The 19,150-nt window shown below is 35.4% G+C and overlaps 2 protein-coding genes across 2 annotated transcripts; one reads left to right on the forward strand and one right to left on the reverse strand.

Moving 5' to 3' along the window:
- Positions 1-1,028: 1,028 nt before the first annotated feature.
- LOC108200462 (heat shock 70 kDa protein 8) lies at positions 1,029-3,938 on the forward strand. Its single transcript, XM_017368621.2, has 2 exons — positions 1,029-1,173; positions 2,040-3,938. Exon 2 carries the CDS (start codon positions 2,042-2,044, stop codon positions 3,764-3,766), a length of 1,725 nt encoding a protein of 574 aa, XP_017224110.1. The 5' UTR covers positions 1,029-1,173; positions 2,040-2,041; the 3' UTR covers positions 3,767-3,938.
- A 2,348-nt stretch (positions 3,939-6,286) lies between these two features.
- Positions 6,287-7,694, reverse strand: LOC108200802 (uncharacterized). Its single transcript, XM_017369055.2, has one exon. The coding sequence runs from the start codon at positions 7,391-7,393 to the stop codon at positions 6,488-6,490; it is 906 nt and encodes a 301-aa protein (XP_017224544.1). The 5' UTR covers positions 7,394-7,694; the 3' UTR covers positions 6,287-6,487.
- Between the last annotated feature and the right edge of the window lie 11,456 nt (positions 7,695-19,150).

Here is a 19,150-nt window from a genome sequence, read left to right on the forward strand (position 1 = left end):
TTACATTTTTTTTGGGTCGCTTAACTTCTCCGTTTTCTGATCTAAGTCTTTTCATGATGTTATAATCAAGAAATTAAGACTTTTGAGTTTGATACGAATTAAAATAATTTTGAATATGTCAGTGATATCCAAACCTAAGTTCAAGTTCAAGTAGTGGTGTAACACCAATCAAACCAGGTCCAATTCAAAATTTCTAAATTTAAGTCTAAATTCGATCAAAAATTCTAAATTCATGATCAAATTTCAAAATTTTTGAATTAAATCTAATATGTGAAAATTGGTCTCAGAGTACCACCCTAACCTAATTTTTGAACTAAGCAACGCGAAAATACAGGAGTAACTAAGAAAAAGGACGGTTTGATCAGTGTTGGGTTCCGATCCCGGAACCGCACTGAGGGAAAGATCCGCACCCCGTTTTCATTGCGCGAAATTATGAGGTAATTGCATATCGCACCCTCTAACTATCATTCAAAAATGATATTGTACCAATATTTTGAGAAATTCAACTCGCACCTCTTATCTTTACTATTCAAGCCCGAAATGTAAGTTAACGGAAGTTAACGGCAGGGGGTGCATCTTAGGCTTGAATAGTAAAGTTAAGGGGTGCGAGTTGAGTTTTTCAAAGTATGGGTACAATATCGTTTTTGGATGATAGTTAGGGGGTGCGATATGTAATTAACTCCGAAATTAATGATATTACATATTTTTCCCTTATAAATGAAGATCCTAAAAAATAGAAAATATGGTTTAAAATTATTCAATAAATATATTATTACATATTAATATTAGAAAATATTTATACATAGAAAAGAATATAAATTGTTTATATACCGATGTATAATATAAAAACTATTATAAAATTAACTTTCAAAAAATATTAAATTAATTTATTAATATTACAAAATTCTTTTGTGAGTTTAAGGTCAGTCATATAAAAAATTTAAGTGATGAAAAGATTTGAAAAATTCTAGACTTAAATAAGATAAAGTAAACGAAGCATGCAAATTCTAGAGTCTCTGGCAAGGTCTAGAACATGAGCAACACCGACTCTGTTTTCTTTTAGTCAGCTTTACCAACCTCTTCATCACTTCATCCATCTCTAAACATACTTGTGTTCCATCTTTCTCTCTCTATCCGTATCAATCTCTCTCTCTCTCTCTCTCTGCGCTGCAAGTAAGTGTTCTTTCTTCTTAGCTTTACCTTCTCATCCTGTACATATGTTATCTGTTTAGTTGTTACATTTTATTAACAAGTTGATATGCAACGCTACGTTCCATTTTACTAGCAAGTCATTGCATGGTTGATAACTTCTTATGTCTTGCACATGTTTGACATAATTCCTGCTTCAGTGTCTCTGTTATTTATTTCTGTTGCCCAGGTGCCAATTTGTTTTTTTGTAGGTTTCTATGTTTTATTTTGTTTCTGGTAGTTTACATAGTACTTTAAAGTATTGATTTAGTTGGGGAGTGTTGGAGCGGAGTGATGATTCGAACTCATGACTTTGTCTGAGGACTAGAGAAGGGGGCGAGCATGAGCTTTTGCTAATAGTTAGTCTTATTAGTATCGGATTTTGCGAAAATAGGGAGATTTTATTGTTGATGCCAAGCACTCACTAGTTTTTGCTTAACAGAGAATTGTGATATGCTTCTTCTGTTAGGATGACATTATCGCTTTTAGGCGGTGTTTGTAAAAGTCTCGGAGTTCTGGTTGGTATAAAACTTACTAGTAAAATTTAGTAAATTGATTACATGAACTTGAAGGGGAAAAGATATTCAGTTGTAAACTTTAGGATTTATTTGATTGTGACGAATCGTGGTTTGGATCTCGGAGCCATGTAAACTTAACTTGTTTATTAGGAGTTTTGGAGATAAGCGATATTGACATGTTGGGACAATTACTATAAGAGTCTTCTTAATTTTGTACTGTGTAATTTGTTGCTGCTTTTTAATTTCCTCTGTTTCAGCTTTTCAATACTGTTAGTTATCTGTTTGGTGAAACTTGAAAGTGCTATTAACCTTGTGTAACTATTCAACTTGTAGGCATGGCTGAACAAGCTTATACTGTGGCATCTGACAGCGAAACAACTGCAGAGGAAAAGTCTTCCTCACCCTTTCCGGAAATTGCAATTGGTGTTGACATTGGTACTTCTCAATGTAGTGTTGCATTTTGGAATGGTTCTCAGGTCGAGCTCCTCAAGAATACAAGGAATCAGAAGATGATGAGATCATACGTCACCTTCAAGGATGAGACTCCTACAGGTGGAGTTAATAATCAGCTTTCTCATGAGTATGAAGTGTTATCTGGGGCTGCTATCTTTAACATGAAGCGCTTGATTGGTAGAGTTGACACAGACCCTGTTGTCCATGCAAGCAAGAACCTCCCCTTTTTGGTACAGACTTTGGATATAGGTGTTAGACCGTTTATTGCTGCCTTGGTCAATCATATGTGGAGGTCTACTACTCCGGAAGAAGTTCTTGCAATATTTTTGGTTGAATTAAGAGCCATGGCTGAAGTTCAGCTCAAACGTCCTGTCAGGAATATTGTTCTGACAATTCCAGTGTCATTTAGTCGGTTTCAAATCACCCGGATTGAGCGAGCATGTGCTATGGCAGGCCTTCATGTTCTGAGGTTAATGCCTGAACCAACTGCCGTTGCGTTGTTGTATGCACAAGAGCAGCAAGTTAATGTACATGAGAACATGGGTAGCGGAAGTGAAAAGATCGCTCTTATTTTCAATATGGGTGCTGGGTATACTGATGTTGCCGTGACTGCGACAGCAGGTGGGGTGTCACAAATAAAAGCCTTAGCAGGAGCCACTATTGGGGGTGAAGATTTACTTCAGAATCTGATGCATCACCTCTTACCTGACTTCGATAGTCTTATTTCAAGTCGCGGCATCAATGAGATAAAGATAATGGGGCTTCTTCGCGTTGCGACACAGGATGCCATACATAAGCTGTCTTATGAGGAAAATGTTCAAATTGATGTCGACTTGGGAAATGGGACAAAGATATGTAAGGTTGTTGACAGGACAGAATTCGAGGAAGTGAACCGGGCAATATTTGAACATTGTGAGAAGCTTGTTATACAATGTTTGAATGATGCCAAAGTGGAGGTTGGAAATCTCAATGATGTAATACTTGTTGGAGGCTGTTCGAATATTCCCAAGGTGACAAATCTTGTCAAGGGGGTGTGCAAAAGACAGGAACTATATGATGGAATTAACACATTGGAAGCAGCCGTTTGTGGAGCAGCATTGGAAGGAGCAGTGGCTTCAGGGATCAGCGATCCATTTGGCAGTTTGGACCTCTTGACCATTCAAGCTACACCATTGAACATTGGAGTTCGAGCTGATGGAAATTGCTTTGTACCAATCATACTTAAAAACACCGCAATGCCAGTAAGGAAAGAGCTTGTCTTCACAACTGTTCATGATAACCAACCAGAGGCATTGATTGTTGTTTATGAAGGTGATGAGAAAGTAGTAGAAAAGAACCATATGCTGGGCTACTTCAAAATCACTGGGATACCTCCAGCTCCAAAAGGCAATCCAGAGATTACTGTATGCATGGATATTGATGCTTCTAATGTTCTGAGAGTCTTAGCAGGAGTGGTTATGCCCGGCGCTCAAACTCCAGTGAATCCTTTCATGGAAGTTAGGATGCCAACTGTCGATGATGGCCATGGATGGTGTGGTGAAGCTCTGCTTAGAACTTACCAGACAAATCTGGATGTTACGGTCCTACAGAAGAACAAACTACACTAAGTCTCAAATGCCATGTTGTCTTTCTGATTGTTTCCTGTGTTGTTCATCCTTGCCATTGTAAAATAGTAATAAGTGGCCTCAAGGATGGTGTTTTTCAAGTCAAGTGATCGGATAGATGTATGTAAAACCAAATGTGTCTTGTGCTATGTTTGTAATGAGATGAGTTGTATAAGACTATAAGTGTTTGTTCTGGATATTTGAGTCTTGCCATAATTCATGTGCCTGGTATAATGTGCAACTTGCTTAAAGGTATCACCTTCCCCAGTAATTTTTTCAAATCAAAGGGTTCCCAAGCTTTGCACAACAGCAAAACAATGGTTCATTACTCAGCTTGTGCATGCCAATACTTACATCAGATACCCTACAATGTCTATTTGAAACACCACATGAGCATGAAATACAGACGATCCTAGTGCCACACATATATTTCAAGCACTGACATGCCGACGACAATAACAGAATGATCTGTAAGTCGTAAGTTATCCCAACTCTTTATTTTACTTCGAGTACCCGTATCGGACACTCGATACTCGAAAATGAGTATGGACGCTTTAACACTTATTTTAGCAAAAAATATCTAAAATTTTCAAATATTGCGGCGTCCAACATCCGGACACGTATCCAGTTTGAACACTTTTAGCTGAGTCTGGCTAACATAGTGTAAGAATAGAAACTATCGGTAGGCATGCTGATAGATAACTGGTAATCCTACTTCCCTCGCGTGAGTGGGGGTGGCCTTAAGGATGTAGAGTAATACATAATGTTTAGAACCCTAATAAATACTCAAGTTAGCAGTGTTTGAGTATCAATGCAACAGCAAGTTAGTTAGGATGCAGCTCAGAAACAGTTAGTTTAGTAATGACAGGCCAACTCTTGAATTCGTTAGAGGTTGTTGGGTTGTTATATCAGTTCCCTAGATTGCATTCCATTCAAGTGTAATAAGCACATAGACATAGCAGCTGCTAGATTCTTAAGTGCTGAGCTGCTGAACAAAAGTTTGATACTCCAATAAGTAGTCCTGTTCTAGTGCTAGTCCTTACATGCTAGGGGAGTATTAATACAACTGTGACTATTCATTAGTCACCCTCAAAAAGTGAGTTGATCACACATCACATCAAAGACCTTCCCTCACAGACTCAGTCAAATGAACTAATCTTTGCATTCATTGCAAAGTAGTACATAAAACACTGTCTATGCTTATTCATAGAAATTTCAGCTATCTTTCTATTGCCAATAATTCAATGGCCATCATGTGGTGTCTGCAGAGAATCATTTGTTTCCATTTATGAAAAGCTCTCTTCTTCTGATCTTTAGCAGGAATTATCTCCCTTTATACAGGGTCCAAGCTCCCTTGCCAAAAAAAAAAACAAAAAAACTTCTTGCAAATGTGCCTTCATCATACACACATGAGAATGAACCTTCATGAGGTTAGGTTCACTTTCACTAAAGGTAAAGTAGTTACGACAATTCTACATCATGCTCACAGCAGAATTTATTTCAAGATGGGTTCAAGGCAGATGTCTCAACTCTCACCTATTGAATTTAAATTTTACAATGGTCAACTTGGCGCAAAAAATATGTATATTAAAGTCGGACAATTACAGACAGGCTTCCCAGTCCCATTTATACAAACGCACAGCCAAGATCACCATGAGGAGTAAACAGAACTTAAACTCGGATCCGCCAAACATTGGCTGCGGTGCAAGAACTGTTATACAACTGAGTTCCCTTGTCTGAGGCTTTTTTACACTAAAAACAATCAAATCTCAATAGTCACACTATCCAAAACTCTGCCTACAATAAAAGATGACAATTGACAAGTACCATTGGATAATACAGCGTAACTAAGATAATGTGCTTGCCTGTATCTTTATATGGTAAATTAGAACCCCTTTAAATTAATACTCTCTAAAGTGATAACCTTTCTATAGTGATAAAACGTCTCAGTCCCATATAATGATCGATATAACCTCTCTAAAGTGATAATTTTTACGGTCCCGACAATATCATTAGAGAGGGGTTCTACTGTATAACAAGTGACAAATCACTGTGTTTAAGGCATAGGTCAGCCGGTTCACTCTAAATGCTACCATCATAACTTAAAAAGTTAAACCTGGGATATACTTAGCCATTAGCATAGCAATGATGTGACCTATGTATACTTATGCTTGCCTGAAGAGTAATTTATAAGCAACTATTGTCAATTATGAAAATTATTCATTCCAAACTTCCTAAGAAAAGAACAACAGTAGTAAATTCCTAACTGAACCATAAACAAGCACCATGATTGTTCCCAGTGCATCGATCATGTAATAGAACTTTGAATAAATAACATCAAGTATCGATGAGCTATATATATCACAAAACAAAAAGGTATGGAAAAATTTCTATTCCATTCGCTAGTATTATATGTCAAACTTAATTTGATGAATGTTAAATCACCAAAGCAAGCACGAAGGGAACTAAATTTGTAAATTGAAAGAGTGCAACATATGAGTAGGAGTAAAACATATTGGGTAATTAGCAAAGAAAATAAACAAATTATAAATTAAGTAAGAATTACTGACTAATGTTTTGACATTCTAATAAACTGATTAAAAACCAAATAATCACACAGACATTAAACCTTCTGATCCCAGCAATATATCATCTTGGACATTGATCGAGTATAGCTAAATCTTCTGACTGAAAGTTGCAAGAGATTCATAGAATGATTCACCGCTAATCATTCTTCCAAGCATACAACGTCAAACAAAAACCAAGACCAGGCACTTTAGACTCCTTAAAACTCTGTGAACAAGACCATTGTCGTTCTGAGGTATCTAAGAAGGTCTCACCAGTCCACAATTTCTCTGCTGACAGACAAGTTTGGAACATGAAAACTGCATTCCCCAAAGTTGTACCGAATAGCCAATTATGAACATCCCAAAAGATTTCCACAGGAAGCCCATCAACCAATATAGTCTGATTACCGCGAAACTTCCACCTCAGGTGCCTCACCTTCATCACCGGCTTACTATCCAAACGAACAATAAGACAAGGATCATCAACCCCATATTCATCGCACTCAATCGTAAGGTTATGAATCTGTCCATTATCACTAAACTGAGCTTTGCTCCCATACACCTTTTTCCCAAATAAATGTTCTTTCTTCGAAACAAACATCGAATTAAACAAAGAAGGAATTGCACCACTCTTCTTCAAAGCTTCTTTCTTAAGATCCCCAACTACCAAAACCATCTCACCCTTACACACAACTCCCACATAAAACCCCTCAAGGGGCTCAGGCCCCTGCCCAAATTTTGCCACAGAAAGGTCCCAATAAATGTAAATTTTCAAAGAATTCACATCTATACACTTAAGACCCTTTCTTTTAAAGAACAAAGTGGGCTTAACATCAACTTTACACAAACATTTAAGTGACAAATCATCAATCTCAACACTTAGGCAATGACCCATCAAATTCTTACTCCAAGAAACAGTAATAAAACAAGATTTACCAACTAATTTACACTGATATGTGCAAGAAACCAAATTCTGTGAAGCTTTACTCACAGTTGAGCTTGAACAAGATGTATCAGCAACTTGAACTCCATTCTCACCAAAACAGGACAGAGAATCCCTCATTTTACTATCAAAATTTAAGTAGAAACCACAAAAGGAGCAAAATTTGAGGAAGATATGAAAAGGGTGTGTATATATGTGTGTGTTTATGAGAGAATGTGAGATGAAATTACAAACCCATGTTCTGAAATGTGGGTAGGAAACATGTGCAAGTGTTTTAAATCTTGGGTTGGAGATGAATTATGTGGGAGTTGAAGAAAAGACATGGTACTAGTTTTAAAGTAGGTGTGTAATAAAACTGTTAATTGGTAAAGTAGATGAGTGATGCTTAAGATTAGGGCCAAATTATGGGGAGGGACCAACTGGCAGCCGGCAGGGAAATCAGAAATACGAGCTTTTGGAAAGAAAGAAAAATTTGGTGACCGATTTAAAGAAAATTACGCAAATTCTTGTCAAAAGTTAAAAAAAGTGTGAGTAGGATGATGAATAGGATTATAAAATTGGGTATAAAATTGTTCTAAGAAAATTGGATACAAAATTTATTTTAAAATGATAGACTTAATTACAAAAAAAAACTATTATGACATAAAAAAACTTATGTGATTTTTTCATTTTAACCATAAAACTGTTTTTGTTGCAGAATAATGCAACTAAGTAATACAAAATCAATATGACATAACCCAATTTTGATGAATCTCTAATCATGATTAATTCATAGCTGACATGAATGTCACATGCAGCACAAGACATCAATTTTTTTAATTTAATTTTAAAATTTTACATAATTTATTATACATACATAAGAAGTCAGCTATATTTACATTTTCTTTTTGTTTATAAAAATTCAAATGATAATTATTTAGAAAAAATAATAAAATAATTTATGAAACTAAATTTTTTAGAAGTATTAAAATGCGTGTCAAACTCTCGTTTTCAGATCAACAAAATATTGCAAACTACCATAATATTTTAATAATTCTAAAAAGAATAATGTAGTGTTAATAATCAAATCTGAATCTAACATCAGTAATAAAAAAATCCGAACCTAACATCAGTGACAAAAAATCATTGTTTAGTGCTAAGTTTCTAAATACACAAAGTTTGGTGGCGAAAAAATCTATTTTTTCTTAAATAAAATTATCAATTTGATATAAATTAATATAAATCGCAAAAATAATCGATATACAGGTAATAGACGGTGGTTTCAAAAAATCACACTAACATCATCGCCTCCGAACATAAGTTTTAGTACTGTGTAGATTGTAAATTAGGATTTTGATCCTTAATGAGATAGTAAAAGTATTAATAAAACCCATGTACCAAATAATTTAATTAATAGTTTGACAATTTATGTGGCATCCATCTTAATTTTAACTTAACCATGGTTATGAACTAGTGAGATTGGGTTTTTAAAATAAAGTTTTTTAAAGTTACTTGCATTATCCTGCAACAAATATACTATTATAGTTAAATTGAAAAAAACACGACAGTTATATAGTTTATTTGGTAATTAAGTCTAAAATGATATGACAAGGTAATAGTTTGGGGAACTTCATTATCGTTAACTGAATTACAATCAATAAAAGTAGGAAAAATTCTAGATTCTCGAAAAATTATTCTCAAATTACTTTCCTAAAATTTAGTTGAAAGTGTATGATTAGTTTCACTCACATAATAATAGAATTCGCTTTATGTATATAATCACGTAATTAAAATCAGTCATCAACCATATTCCATTCGAAAAAAGGAATTTAAAATATAATTTGAGATGTTTGACATTACTCATCGAAAAATATAATATATCTTTTTTAATCTATTTTTTCACCCAATTTGATAACTCCATAGTTTTTAACTTTATTAATATTTAACTAATACAATTAGATATATTAATTAAGACAATGAGAGAGCAATTTTATATTATAATTTCCTTTTCTATTTTGAAAACATTTATAATATAAACAATTAAGAGAGACACCATAAAAAAATTAATAATTTGATGCATGAATGTAATCCAATTGTGTCAATTTACCAATTATTGAGAATAAATTTGAGCTTGGACTGAATTTAAGTTTTATCAAGTCAAAAAATGATATCTTATGAATTTTTTTTCAAACTAAACCCAAGATACTGTAGCACTGATTGGCAGTTTTTTTTTTTTTTTTTGAAAATCATATAATTCATGATTTGTCGGTTGTCAGAGAAAAACAAACTACGATATCAGCCGTTGCATGTAATTGCACACTCATTGTCATTGATATATTTTGTGTGATTTAATTGCAATTAGTTGGGAGTAAATATCTGACATAAGAATCTAGCTCATTTTCAAATAACAGGATACATTTCTGTCCTATCTACAAGACTACAACAACAATTGTCACCATCACAGGTAAAAACACTGTAACCAGTTCGCAGTGGAATCTTTGTACATATAATTTTCCGCATCAAGTCAAAACAGAATAAATTTATTTTAATATTTTATACAATATTTCATCGAGGGTAAAAACAAGTCGGCAAAACATATTTTGGTCGAGCAGGCAAGTTTATAGGTCTAAATATAAATATCTAAGAATAGAAATTCTGAAGAAATAATGCAGTATTATTATCTAAGTCAATATTTTATTCAAAAATATCTTATGAACTCATATTATATTATAGTATATTTTATTTTTTCTTAATATATGCTCGTGGACAAATACTTGAAAATCCGTTATATAAGATAAATTTAAGAAATGCCATGCATGCATGATGTAACCATTGACGGATGGTCCTCAAACTTTCCCAAACCTTATATATAATCAATTTATACGATTGAAATTCATAATTTGTAGTACTTGGTCCTTCAAAATTCATAATCTTGTGTATCTGGTTCCTCCAAAATTCATATTTTTGTGTATATGCTCTCTTGAACTTGCCATGTTTCATAAATTTTGTCTTTAAAATTTTTTTTGTAAAATTTCATCTTCGGAAAATAATTTTTTTAGTTCCGTCCCTGGCCGTAACGCCGCCTTGCTTTGCCGAATGGGAAATTGAATTAGCAACAAAAATACCTTAGGCTAATGCGTGTGCGTGACACTAGACAAAGCGTGCGGGCAACAAAATAATGTGAAATCATTTACCATGCTACCTTGCTCTGCGCCCATCCCACCTTTTATAAAGTTTAAGGATCCTATGGGGCATGCTGCTCTCACATTGCCTCTTTCTCTATCTGTTTACATGATCTCGTTACGTTTGGTTTGTACTTTTTTTGGAGAAACTAATTTTTCCTAAAGATTTTCTTTCATATTTATAAATATTTTTTAATGTCAAACATATAGCAGGTGTTTAATATCATTGTTTGCAGAAATATGTCACTTATTTTAAAATAAAATTTTCTTGTATAATTTTATAAAATAAATAACTTATGTATGAAAAATATGATAAACTAAATGGACCCATTATTGTAATTGGCTGTAAAATTAAGAAAACAGGTTGGATTTAATATTTCAATTACTAAAGATCATGCAGTTTTTTATATAAAAATAGCGTATAGTCTAGTCATAAAACTTTACCTAACCCAAATATATTCATTTTGACTAAATATTTTGTGATCCGAGCTGGGGGATTAGGATTTAGAACAATCATTGTATTTCGGCACAAACTATGTTTACAACAGTTAAAGTTGATATAAAATTTAAGTGACAATCAAGTTTGTTCACCTCGTTTTCTTAGCTACAAAATATGGAAATACTGTTAGAAAATGGAAAAGTTTGAGTCATATTTTATATATGTTCTTGATGTAATTTCCGAAAACTAATAGTTGGAGGTTGTTCCTTGCTATGAGGACTTAAACTTTCGTACTTGGATCTAAGATATTTTCTTAGTGAAATCCATAAATATATTGAGGCAAAGTTGCTCAGTTGAAATGGGTTATGTGGATTTAGTCCCACATTGATTTTGTAAAAGGATATTATGGAGTTTATATAGCATCTTGTATAAGTGTGTTTACAACTACTAATACAAGTGGAATGCTTGTGTGGCCTAGTGCTAGTAAAAACTTCTATATCTTTTTCAAGTTTATTTATATTGATTATTTTATTATTAATATTAAATATATTGAGTCGGGATTATTTTAAATAATCAGACTCTGAATATATTATATAATATTAATATTAAGTAATCTGAACAATATAAATAATGAACAAAACCTGTTTTGTTTTGTTTTTACTATTTTGTGACTTGATCCCACATCGAGTAAAATAGTAAGAGAGCAACTACTTGTCCCTATATAAAGAGAAGTACACTTGAGATTTTTTTAAGGGAGAATTCTCTAAGTGCCTATCTTGCAAACGTGAATTAGTTGCAAAGATTTTTTTGGGCAAATTGAGAATTTTCTAAGTAGGATCTCTAAGTGCCTATCTTGCAAACGTATATGAGTTGCATAGATTTTTTGGGCGAATTGAGGTGCTAGTCGTTGTTGATCGTTTCCATGTCTGTGAGCGGTTTGGTCTGTGCTGTTTTATCCTGGGAGCGATATTGCGACACCCATCACAGCGGAGTGGGGGCAATAATCACTTCAAGAACAGCCTAGTCTTCATCGAAGGGCTAGGTGACTCAGCTGTTCAGTGCTCTTTTTCGAGCGACGGTCTAAGGGCTAGGTGACTTAGCTGTTCAGTGCTCTTTTTCGAGCGTCGTTGTAAGGTACGCCTTTCTTGTCTTTTCTTGTTATTTATCAGTCGCTGATTAATTGTGTATATGATCTTCGTGCATGCTATATAGTTGTGATTTTGTTTGCCTGTTCTTGCTTATATAATATAACTGCTCTACACATTGTTGCTGTGATATTCACTGTTATTCTTTTTCCAACAATCTTGAAGTGATTATTTGTTATATTGCGTAGTAAGCAAGATGGTTAACGAAATTGGTGATTCGGTTGTTGGTGCTACTGGTTCTGGGTCTGGTGTTACTAGTAACATCGACTGGACTACGTATCGTTTCCCACAGCCTATCGATTTTCGGGTATTCCCGATAAATTTGGTGGGAGAGTTTCTTTTTCTCGCTGGCAGAAAAAGATGAAACTGTGGCTTACGGTTAAGGGTCTGTGGCCGGTGTTACAGTATGAGAAACCAGTTGTGGTACAGGAAAAGGCTGAAACCCTTAAGGCCTATGCTATGTGGGAGGAAAAGGATGGGGTGGCTAGGGCTGCTATACTAGCAGCCTTAACGAACACTCTGTTCGATGTTTACTCATCTGACTCCTACACTGCTAAGACCTTGTGGGAGAAGCTTGATCAGACACACAATACTGACTCGCAAGGGTTGGAAAAGTATTCTGTGGCTAAGTTCCTGGACTTCAAACTGGTGGATACAAAATCCATGACTGAGCAGGTGCATGAGTTTGAGACGTTGGTGCATGCTTTGAAGGAGTCCGGAATGGACCTTCCTGAAAAGTTTTTGGTTATGTCTGTGATTGAAAAACTCCCTAAGTCTTGGGAAGAGTTTGCACTCTCCCTGAAAAGGCAGAAGGGAGAGATCACTTGGACTAACCTGATGCTGGACATCTCTGTGCAGGAGCAGCACAAGTCCAAACAAGGACATGTGATGCCAACTGAATCTGGTAGCTCGAAGGTCAATGTAGTGACTGTGGGACAGAAAAGAAAGTCTGTCGCTAAGAAGGTAAACACTAAGCCCAAAACTGACAAGGGCAAGGCTAAGAAATCAAAGGCCAACAAACCATGTTGGTCTTGTGGACAGGTTGGTCATTGGAGTAAGGACTGTCCTGTAAAGAAAGCAAAGAAAGCTGAGGTGGTAGCACAAGCAAATACTGTGCTTGGAACCACTGATGGGCCTGTGCTTAACATGGTTGTTGGTGAGGCTGTTGCTTCTGAAACCAATGACGGGTATGTTAAGTACAACCATGAACTATTTTCCACTTATCTGTCTAATGAGTGGTTGATTGATACGGGAGCTAATGTGCACATTTGTGCTGATATTACTCTGTTTGTATCTTATCAACAGGCTCATGGGATGACAGTGACGATGGGGAATGCTAGTGCGACTCAAGTTCGTGGAATAGGAAACGTGGACCTGAAGTTTGCTTCAGGGCATGTTCTATCCCTTACTAGAGTGCATCATGTTCCCGAGATTCGTAGAAATATTATTAGTGGAAGTTGTTTAGTTAAAAATGGCTTTGAACTTTCTTTAAAGTGTAATAAAGTAGTTATTACTCATATTGGTGTATTTTTTGGCAAGGGCTACTTGTCAGACGGCTTGTTTTTAATAAATGTGGAGCCTGTTTTAGGCGGTTTTATTAATAATATTGCTTCTCTTTCTGTTAATAATATTGAATCATCCGACTTGTGGCACTCTAGACTTGGTCATTTAAATTTTGGTGCTCTAAAGAATATGATGAACTTAGAGTTGATTCCAAAGCATGCCATTGATAAGAAAACTAAATGTCAAGTATGTGTGACAGCTAAACTAACAAGGAAACCTTTTCATAGTGTGGTTAGGGATTCTGACTTGTTAGATTTAGTGCACTCGGACATATGTGAATTTGGTGGTGTGTTGACTAAGGAACACTGTAGATATTTCATTACCTTTATAGATGATTGTAGTAGATATTGTTATGTTTATTTGCTTAAACATAAAGATGAAGCACTTGAAAAATTCATTAGATTTAAAACTGAAGTTGAAACACAAACTGGTAAAGTGCTTAAACGTTTGAGATCTGATAGAGGTGGTGAATATACGGGAAACACCTTTAATGAATTTGGCAAGAGCAATGGTATAATTCATGAGGTGACTCCACCATATACACCTGAGTCTAATGGGGTGGCAGAACGAAAGAACAGAACTTTTAAAGATATGATTAACAGTATGTTGATTAATTCGGGGTTGCCTAAGTACATGTGGGGGGAGGCTCTGAATACGGCTTGCCATATTTTGAATAGAGTCCCTCTGAAACATATGGACAAGACACCTTACGAATTATGGAAAGGCAGGAAAACTAGTATAAAGTATCTTCGTGTGTGGGGGTGCCTTGCTAAGGTACTTGTCCCTGAACAGAAGAGAAAGAAACTAGGGCCGAAAACTGTTGATTGTATCTTTCTGGGCTATCTCGAAACCACTACAGCTATGAGATTTTTAGTATTAAAATCTGACATAGATGGTATAGTGGCAAACACGATAGTTGAGTTTCGTGATGCAACATTCTTTGAGGATGTGTTCCCTATGAAGACTGGTATACCTCAAAGTTCTTCTAGTGATGATCCTACTCACACATCTAGTTCTATTCCCGATCATGTGGAAAGGATGACAAATGTGGGGGGAAATCCTGCTAGTAGCTCTACTCCTAATGAAGTTGAGGAACCTAGAAGGAGCAAGCGTGCAAAGGTAGTTAAGGACTTTGGAAGTGATTTTATCACTTACAATGTCGAAGACGAACCTTTAACTTTTCGACAAGCCATGGATTCTTCGGAATCTAGGCACTGGAAAGGCGCTGTGAAGAGTGAAATTGACTCTATTGTTTCTAACGGAACATGGGAGTTGGTTGACCTCCCTCCTGGGTGTTCTACTATAGGATGTAGGTGGATCTTCAAAAGGAAGATGAAACCAGATGGCTCAATAGATAAGTATAAAGCTAGATTGGTAGCTAGGGGTTTTAAGCAAAGAGAAGGTATTGACTACTTTGATACATACTCTCCTGTTGCAAGATTGACAACAATCCGAATGCTTGTCGCATTGGCTTCCGTACATGGTCTTATCATCCATCAAATGGATGTAAAGACAGCTTTTCTTCATGGTGATCTTGAAGAAGAGATTTATATGGATTAGCCTGAGGGATTTGTTGCATCTTGCAATGAGAGGAAAGTATGTAAGTTAGTCAAGTCTATCTATGGCTTGAAACAAGCACCTAGAGACTGGCACAAGAAGTTTGATGACACTGTCTTGACTTCGGATTTTATAGTTAATGATAATGACAAGTGTGTCTACTATAAGGTTAAAGGAAGTGAACATATTGTGTTGTGCTTGTATGTGGATGATATACTACTGTTTGGAACCAATATTGAGATTATTAACGAGACAAAGAATTTCTTGAAAGCGCACTTTGAAATGAAGGATATGGGTGAGGCTAGTGTGATTCTTGGACTCAAGTTGACTCAGTCAACTGAGAGAATAACCTTGTCACAATCTCATTATATAGAGAAATCTATACTTGAGAAGTATGGTTATTCAAATTGTAGAATTGCTAGTACACCATATGATCCTAAAGTTGCTCTTACCAAGAATGCATCAGGTGTACCTGTGTCTCAGTTAAGATACTCTCAGATTATTGGAAGTTTGCAATATCTTGCTAATGGTACTAGACTAGATATTTCATATTCTGTGTCTAAGTTAGCAAGATATACAAGCTGTCCATACAGAACTCATTGGGATGCTCTAGATAGAGTACTTAGATATCTGAAAGGCACCATATATCTTGGATTGCACTACAGGAGATATCCTGGTGTGCTCGAGGGATATAGTGATGCAAGTTGGATAGCTAAGAAGTCTGGTTCCAATGGGGTGACTGGATATCTATTTACCCTTGCGGGTGGAGCAGTATCCTGGAAGTCGACTAGACATACTATTGTAACTCGGTCTACGTTTGAGGCTGAGTTGTGTGCATTGGATGCCACGGGGACGGAGGCTGAATGGTTACATGGACTTATGTCTGTGTTGCCTGTAGTAAGTCGTCCGCTACCGGCAATTTCTGTTCATTGTGATAGCCGTACAACTATCGACAAGATCAGAACTGCGAAGTATAATGCTAAAACAAAGAGGCACATCCAAGTTAGACTTAAGTCTATAAGGGGTTTGGTGTCTGATCGGACTATTGCTATTGAGTTCATTGGTACTCAAGATAACTTAGCCGATCCTCTGACTAAAGGACTTGAGCATGCTGTGGTCCTTAAGTCGAGGTTGGGGATGGGACTGATAACCCATCATGATTCATCTACAGCGGGAACCCAATACACCTGAGAGGAGATCCCTCGAAGTGTATTCAATGTGGTATAACAAGCTGTAAGGGTGGATCGGTAGTACCTTTAACTACAACTTGAGATACCGATGTATCTGAGTCTATCCCCTGTAAACCTAAAAGGTACTGTCACTGCTAGTATAGCAAGAGTTTTAAAACTCTGAATGGGGTCAAGTCATTAGACGAGATGGTAGCAGTACATCTCTAGGAGATGCCCAGCTAAGCGAATGTAATTGTGTGGTCGCAATTAGAGGAAAGGGTTATTCCTTGATGCATTCGACGAACAGGATCGAGACACGACCCTTAATGTCTCAGAGCCGTAGATTGGCACCATAGCCTTTGACTTGTCGTCGTCTATGGAGTGTGGTTACACCCAATGGATAAAGATTCAAGGTGAAACATTCCATCTATATCCAGTAGCCATCGAAGTAGAGGACTTAGGAGGGTTCAAACCCGGAAGGGTACCGACTCTGAAAAAACAAGTCATGATGAAATCTGATATGCAATTCTATTATGGATTTGTGGGGGATTGTTAGAAAATGGAAAAGTTTGAGTCATATTTTATATATGTTCTTGATGTAATTTCCGAAAACTAATAGTTGGAGGTTGTTCCTTGCTATGAGGACTTAAACTTTCGTACTTGGATCTAAGATATTTTCTTAGTGAAATCCATAAATATATTGAGGCAAAGTTGCTCAGTTGAAATGGGTTATGTGGATTTAGTCCCACATTGATTTTGTAAAAGGATATTATGGAGTTTATATAGCATCTTGTATAAGTGTGTTTACAACTACTAATACAAGTGGAATGCTTGTGTGGCCTAGTGCTAGTAAAAACTTCTATATCTTTTTCAAGTTTATTTATATTGATTATTTTATTATTAATATTAAATATATTGAGTCGGGATTATTTTAAATAATCAGACTCTGAATATATTATATAATATTAATATTAAGTAATCTGAACAATATAAATAATGAACAAAACCTGTTTTGTTTTGTTTTTACTATTTTGTGACTTGATCCCACATCGAGTAAAATAGTAAGAGAGCAACTACTTGTCCCTATATAAAGAGAAGTACACTTGAGATTTTTTTAAGGGAGAATTCTCTAAGTGCCTATCTTGCAAACGTGAATTAGTTGCAAAGATTTTTTTGGGCAAATTGAGAATTTTCTAAGTAGGATCTCTAAGTGCCTATCTTGCAAACGTATATGAGTTGCATAGATTTTTTGGGCGAATTGAGGTGCTAGTCGTTGTTGATCGTTTCCATGTCTGTGAGCGGTTTGGTCTGTGCTGTTTTATCCTGGGAGCGATATTGCGACACCCATCACAGCGGAGTGGGGGCAATAATCACTTCAAGAACAGCCTAGTCTTCATCGAAGGGCTAGGTGACTCAGCTGTTCAGTGCTCTTTTTCGAGCGACGGTCTAAGGGCTAGGTGACTTAGCTGTTCAGTGCTCTTTTTCGAGCGTCGTTGTAAGGTACGCCTTTCTTGTCTTTTCTTGTTATTTATCAGTCGCTGATTAATTGTGTATATGATCTTCGTGCATGCTATATAGTTGTGATTTTGTTTGCCTGTTCTTGCTTATATAATATAACTGCTCTACACATTGTTGCTGTGATATTCACTGTTATTCTTTTTCCAACAAATACAAGTGCCAGTAACGCTTTAATTATTTACTTTAATTTACACAAAGACGTGCTTAGCACTACAAATTGGGCTAATTGACAGGTGATTAGTGGTGCCCAGCAAATTGACACTGTCATGTTAATCTAGTACAACTCATCACACGGCTACATAGTTCTCAAGCTATATATGGTGGGCGGTGGAAAAACCCAAACCTGCCACAATTACTGGATTATTTTATTATGCTGAAAGAAAATTGAGGATCATGTTTATTTTATGCAATTACCATTATTGATTGTTATTATAATATTTTTTATAAATCAAAACTAGTTTGCTTCTTCAGATTCTTCCAAGTGCCCAGGGAGATGAATGAATGGCTATTTAGCAAAAGAGGAAAGAAAACATGAATGTCTTCGCAAGACAGTACATTTATAAAAATATTGTACCGGGTTATAAGTTATTTATGAAAATATATTCCTTCTCTCCTCTGGATTGTTTATTGGGCTTGGGTTTAACACAAATTTAAAACTTTTACACAATATAATTTATAAAAAAGAAATTACTTTTTAGAAATTACTCCCTCCGTCCCTTTAATCTCTTTACTTTCACACTGCTCGACACGCATTTTAAGGCGCATATAAAACTTAGTTCTATAACTTATTTTTAAATTTTTTTTTTATAAAAATTTAAACATCAAATTTTTATTCAGAAGAAAAAAAAATTCAAAATAATTTATCGAACTACGTTTTACGAGAGCATTAAAATGCGTGTCGAGCCCCCGTCCTCCAATGTAAACAAATGAGGGGGACGAAGGGAGTACAAAATTAATTTTTATATGTATCTATGCATAACAAATTAATACAAGAAAAAAAAGAGAGACGGAGAGAATATAAGAAGATAACTATTTTTAAAATTGACTAAATTTATATACTCAGTCTAAAAGTACATGTATGTTTTGATTTTGACTAACAAATTAATTAGATTTTGACTGCAATTTTATATAGATAATATAATTGAAAAAAATAAAAAAATATTCCCATTATAAAACACATTCATTTTTAAAAATATAATTTTTATTACTTTTTAAAATAAAACATACTTTTTAATATTTAATCGAATATTATTGGGAACTAAGATGTACTCCCTCCGTCCCACCCATTTCTTTACACTTTCCTTTTTGGGGTGTCCCATCCAATT

The sequence above is a fragment of the Daucus carota genome, chromosome 9 (assembly GCF_001625215.2).
Source record: "Daucus carota subsp. sativus chromosome 9, DH1 v3.0, whole genome shotgun sequence".
NCBI lineage: Eukaryota > Viridiplantae > Streptophyta > Magnoliopsida > Apiales > Apiaceae > Daucus > Daucus carota.

Excerpts from the sequence above, each read along its gene's own strand:
- LOC108200462 (XM_017368621.2), top strand. The coding sequence starts at position 2,042 with ATGGCTGAACAAGCTTATACTGTGGCATCTGACAGCGAAACAACTGCA.
- LOC108200802 (XM_017369055.2), bottom strand. The coding sequence starts at position 7,393 with ATGAGGGATTCTCTGTCCTGTTTTGGTGAGAATGGAGTTCAAGTTGCT.